The sequence below is a fragment of the Mus caroli genome, unplaced genomic scaffold (genome assembly GCF_978045245.1).
Source record: "Mus caroli unplaced genomic scaffold, Mus_caroli_1 scaffold_2, whole genome shotgun sequence".
Lineage (NCBI taxonomy): Eukaryota > Metazoa > Chordata > Mammalia > Rodentia > Muridae > Mus > Mus caroli.
Window position 1 is genome coordinate 155,193,454 of NW_028227257.1, and position 4,179 is coordinate 155,197,632.

A 4,179-nucleotide genomic window follows, 5' to 3' on the forward strand; every position below is an offset into this window, starting at 1 on the left:
GACTGCTGAAGCTCTTTATTGAGAAGCTGTGAGGAGGGGGGTGAGGGAAGAGAGAAGGGGAGTTGGAGGATCCAGCAGGCCACTCTTTCCATCTCCCACGGGACAGACATGCTGGCGGCACTCACTCCCTTGGGCGGCTTGGGAGCTCTAAAGAGGAGAGTTCATGAGACAAGCAGGGTATATGGGGTTCCAGGACACAGAACCTGGGAAGTTCCTGGCTGCAACTGAGGCTTCCAGGTGGACCCTGAGGCCCCATTGAATACCAAGGATCTCTATTAAAAGGGTCACTTACCTTAGAAACTCCCTGGTTCACATTTTTCTGTAGGAAGCAGAAAACCCAGAGATAAGAATGAACCCTGGACAAGAGTCTATGGCTCTTATCTTCCCATGACCAAGACCTGGAGCAGGGACAACACTGCCCATGCTGGGGGCAGGGGACATGAGAGTGACAGAGTTACAGGGGACAGAGGGGGACATGGGTTGCATATGTTCTCACCCATCTGCTCAAGGATGACCAGGTTCTCTGCTACAAGTCCCTTTAGCCGTGTGAACGCCTTAAATTCCTCCAAGGCCTCCAAATTTTCCTGGGGGTCCCTACCTGTGGAAGATGGATGGGTGAGCAGAGGGAGGTTTGCCACAAAGACAGGAGCCCAGCACCAGGTACTTCCTCGTGGAATAGGCAAGGGCAGGAGATGAGGTGGGATGGAAGGTTATCACTGAGCTTGGCATCTGAGCCACCAACAGAACCCTGGAAACCAAAAACCTTCCAGTAGAGGCTCGGAACAGCTTGCCCCTGGCCTAAAAGGCCCCTGGGCTGAGAAGTCTTCAGCTAAGACACCTCTTGTTCTCTTGTTCCCTGTCTCTCCCCATTCCCTTCCCCCTCTCTCCACATGGTCTACTCTCTCCCTCTCTCTGCCTTTCTCTGCCTCGACTACTCCCTTCCCCATGCTCTAGATAAACTCTATTCTATACTATACCTGTGTGTGTCTGGTCCCTCAGGAGGAGGGGATGCCTTGGCATGGGCCTACTGAGGCACCTCCTTCCCCCACCCCCCACACTCTGCCAGAACATATTCTTATAGCTCTTTCTCTTTTTATGATCACAACAACTGTCCTTGTGTTATAAACCCACATGACACCATGAGATTCCACAAGGTATCACTAACAGCATCTATTGTCAGGAGGCATGTCTTCTTTTGTCCTGGATGGTACCTGCCAGGCTTGACTCAGCAAGGTAGTTCTGGCCAACAGCAGCACTGTTCCCTGCCCATGAGGAAAGCTGTTCCTCTCATAGGGGGTGGCATCTGGAGGAATGATGGGGTAGGCATGGGTGTGCTGAGCTTGAGGGGGTGGAAACTTACCTATGAGCTGTGTCATCGAGAATCTCATCCCCTCTATCTCCCCATCACAGTAGAACATGTAGTGGCCCTTCACAGAAGACAGCTGCACCTGCAGGTGGGTCTGACCCTCAACTGTGGAGACCCCGGAAAGAGCAAGGTTAGCTTACAACCACCTGGGTCCCTCTTCTGACTGTCACCTCAGCCTCTAGTCACAGATTCTAAGTGACTACTGTGGCCTGAGAGCCAAGGTCTAGGGTTCCCAGGACTCACCTATGATCCCTCTTAGGGGTGGGGTTTGGCAGGAGACTCTCCCTTCTACGGGCTGCCAGCCACCCATCCCTGGACTGATAATACTTACAGGCAAGGTACTGGCCAGGCACATCTGTTTTCTCCAAGATGGTGGTCACTTTAAAACACTGATCATAGAGCCTGGAATCAGAAACAGTTTTGCAGTGGCCCTCTTAAATCTGGCTCTCATGCCAAGTAGGTCTCATTCTTCCTCTTCAACCCACTGCTGTAGTCCTTTCCAAGTCAGGGGGACCTTTTAAAACTACTCACTGAGAAGTAATGGACCAGGTAAAAGACCAACCAACCATGGGAGCCACAGTCACTCACATATGTGTGATAGAAAGCTCCATGTCCCCATTGTTCAGCACCAAGATTAACATGGGAGAAACCTTGCTTATTGGGATGTTGTCTTCTGACACCAAGGCCTTCAGGAACCACTTTCCGGAAAACTAAAAAGATGAAATTTTCTCTTTGCCTAATGCCTGACCACCCTCCCTGTGGAATATTTACCCTCCAGCTACCATTCATGTCTGCCCATTCTATTCCACCACCAAAACATAGAAAGCTCACATGATCGGGATCTGCTTACTCCAAGTGTACCAGGGCCTTTTGCTAGCACACGCTCTCAAACTGCACCCCTGAGCACAGGGAGGCCTGAACATGCATGGGGGGCTGTTAACTCCAAATTAGTCTATTCTCTTTAGTTACAACCTGTGACACAAGTCAGATTGGGATCCACCCTGAATCCAGAACCCTGGTCTTCCTGCACCAGTAAAAGCTGAGACTACCCTGTGGCCCAGACCTGACTCACATTCTCATTATTGAAAGCAAGGAATGAAGAGTCCTGGGACTGCAGGACAGCAACCAGACAGAAGCTAATGGTCAGGAGCAGAGCCTTCATCTCTAGGGTCTGCATTCACAGCCAACCAACAGGTAGGAGGAACAGGAGAGGCTATACTGGCCCATCACTTGACTACTCTTTATACAGACCCATGCAAGGTCCTTGGGGAATTTGGCAGAGAGGACCGAGTCCTTCTGAGTTATGTCCACAGCCAGCTGGCAAGACGAATATCAGAGTTTTGTATAACAGCTTGTTAAGACTTCAAGAAATCAAGACCATTGATTAGAGTGATAGCCACTGTTCAGAGTCCAAAGAAGCCGAGGGACAATTGGAAACTCAGAGGAAATGTAATCCACACAATCTGATCTGTTGTTGGAATCTGGAGAACTGCAAGGACCACCCAGCAGTTACTGGGGAGGGGGTCAGAATGGAGAGAGAGCAGGATTTCAGATGCACTCTGCCTTATGAGCACCAACTCACCCCCTTGAGTCTGGCACTCGCTGTTCTGTTGGGAACTTTGTCCAAGGGTGTCCTGCAGGGCCCAGCTGTTCAACTCCGGGCTCAGCCTGGTCATTGAGTTGACCTTCTAGAAATGCTCTCCATGCCTTCCCCTTCCTGGCTTTCTCCTCCTCAGAGCACTGGCAGGAGCTTCCTGAGGCTGCTGTCACAAACCACCTCCAACCAGGTCTTCCACACCTCACATTTGTTCCCCTCAGCCATGGAGGCCAGAAGCTGGGTGTGAAGACTGGACAGGCCAGAGCCACACTCCCCAAGGCTCTGTGGAGGCCCCTGGGTGATAGACAGCTACCATAACTCTCTTCCTGTGGTTGCCTTACACAAGTTCTGCCTGTCTTCACCTAGCCTCACCTTAGCCCGGAAGGCACTTCTGAGTGCCTGTGACAAGGAATCTCGTCAGAGGATTTTGGCCATCCTAGTTCTTGCTTATTTCAGTTGAGATTTTAATCTCTGAAGCAAGGCTTCAATGTTCAAAAGAGCTCACAGTCTTTGGACCACATTGTCATGAGGCTAGCAGTCAGCTCCTGGACATCTCTTGACAGTTCTCCATAGTTTCTATTTGCCCTCACAGGTTGGTAGAACATAGGTTCTGAGATAGGGGACCCAGGCCATAGTCACCATTGCACTCAGAAGGGCTCTCTTGGCTGTCCTCACCTGCTCTAGGCTGTTCCTACTGTGTCTGTGTCTGTGCCTTTAGCACAAATGAGTCAGAGTACCAGTCAGCCTGCTTTGGGTGGCATTCACTGTATGGCCTCTGCACCAAAGTTCTCCAGGTCTCTGAGAGCAGTCACGCTCTCTTAACTTGGGCAATAGAGACTCCTAGCTTGGTTGTCTGTCCTGGTACCCCAGCCTGACCCAGCATGGGATGCAGCCTCTTCCCAAAGGTGTCTCTGTGTCCTTGGCCCCAGGGCTTGTGCTCCACATGCTCTCATTGCCCTTAGGGCTCAGAATCCAAAGTGGTAGCTTGACCTAGTCATTATCCTATAGGAAGTTGAGCTGAGCAACCCCTGCCCTTCCAGGTAGGAAGGCACAAAGTCAATACCTGTCAGGCCAGGGACCAAGAGTGGGTCCCAGACTCCTGAGTGGAAGTCTCTGGCAACTGTTCTGTGTTGACCTTCTGGTGACAGACAGGCACCCTGCCTACTGCTGAAACTTGAGAGAACAGGTGTTTGTCTGGATCCCCGAAAGTCCTCCA

General features: G+C 51.2%; 1 protein-coding gene across 1 annotated transcript; it reads right to left on the bottom strand.

The window, feature by feature from the left end:
• LOC110290536 (vomeronasal secretory protein 1) lies at positions 1-2,686 on the bottom strand. The gene is made up of 7 exons (XM_021157092.2): positions 2,439-2,686; positions 1,955-2,076; positions 1,698-1,768; positions 1,361-1,471; positions 497-598; positions 293-319; positions 1-147 (listed from the first exon to the last, which is right to left on the bottom strand). Exons 1-6 carry the CDS (start codon positions 2,541-2,543, stop codon positions 294-296), a joined length of 537 nt encoding a protein of 178 aa, XP_021012751.1. The 5' UTR covers positions 2,544-2,686; the 3' UTR covers positions 1-147; position 293.
• Between the last annotated feature and the right edge of the window lie 1,493 nt (positions 2,687-4,179).

Excerpts from the sequence above, each read along its gene's own strand:
- LOC110290536 (XM_021157092.2), bottom strand. The coding sequence starts at position 2,543 with ATGCAGACCCTAGAGATGAAGGCTCTGCTCCTGACCATTAGCTTCTGT. Across the intron at positions 2,077-2,438 it reads TTGCTTTCAATAATGAGAAT|TTTTCCGGAAAGTGGTTCCT; the intron begins GTGAGTCAGGTC and ends TCATCTTTTTAG. Across the intron at positions 599-1,360 it reads CTCGATGACACAGCTCATAG|GTAGGGACCCCCAGGAAAAT; the intron begins GTAAGTTTCCAC and ends CATCTTCCACAG.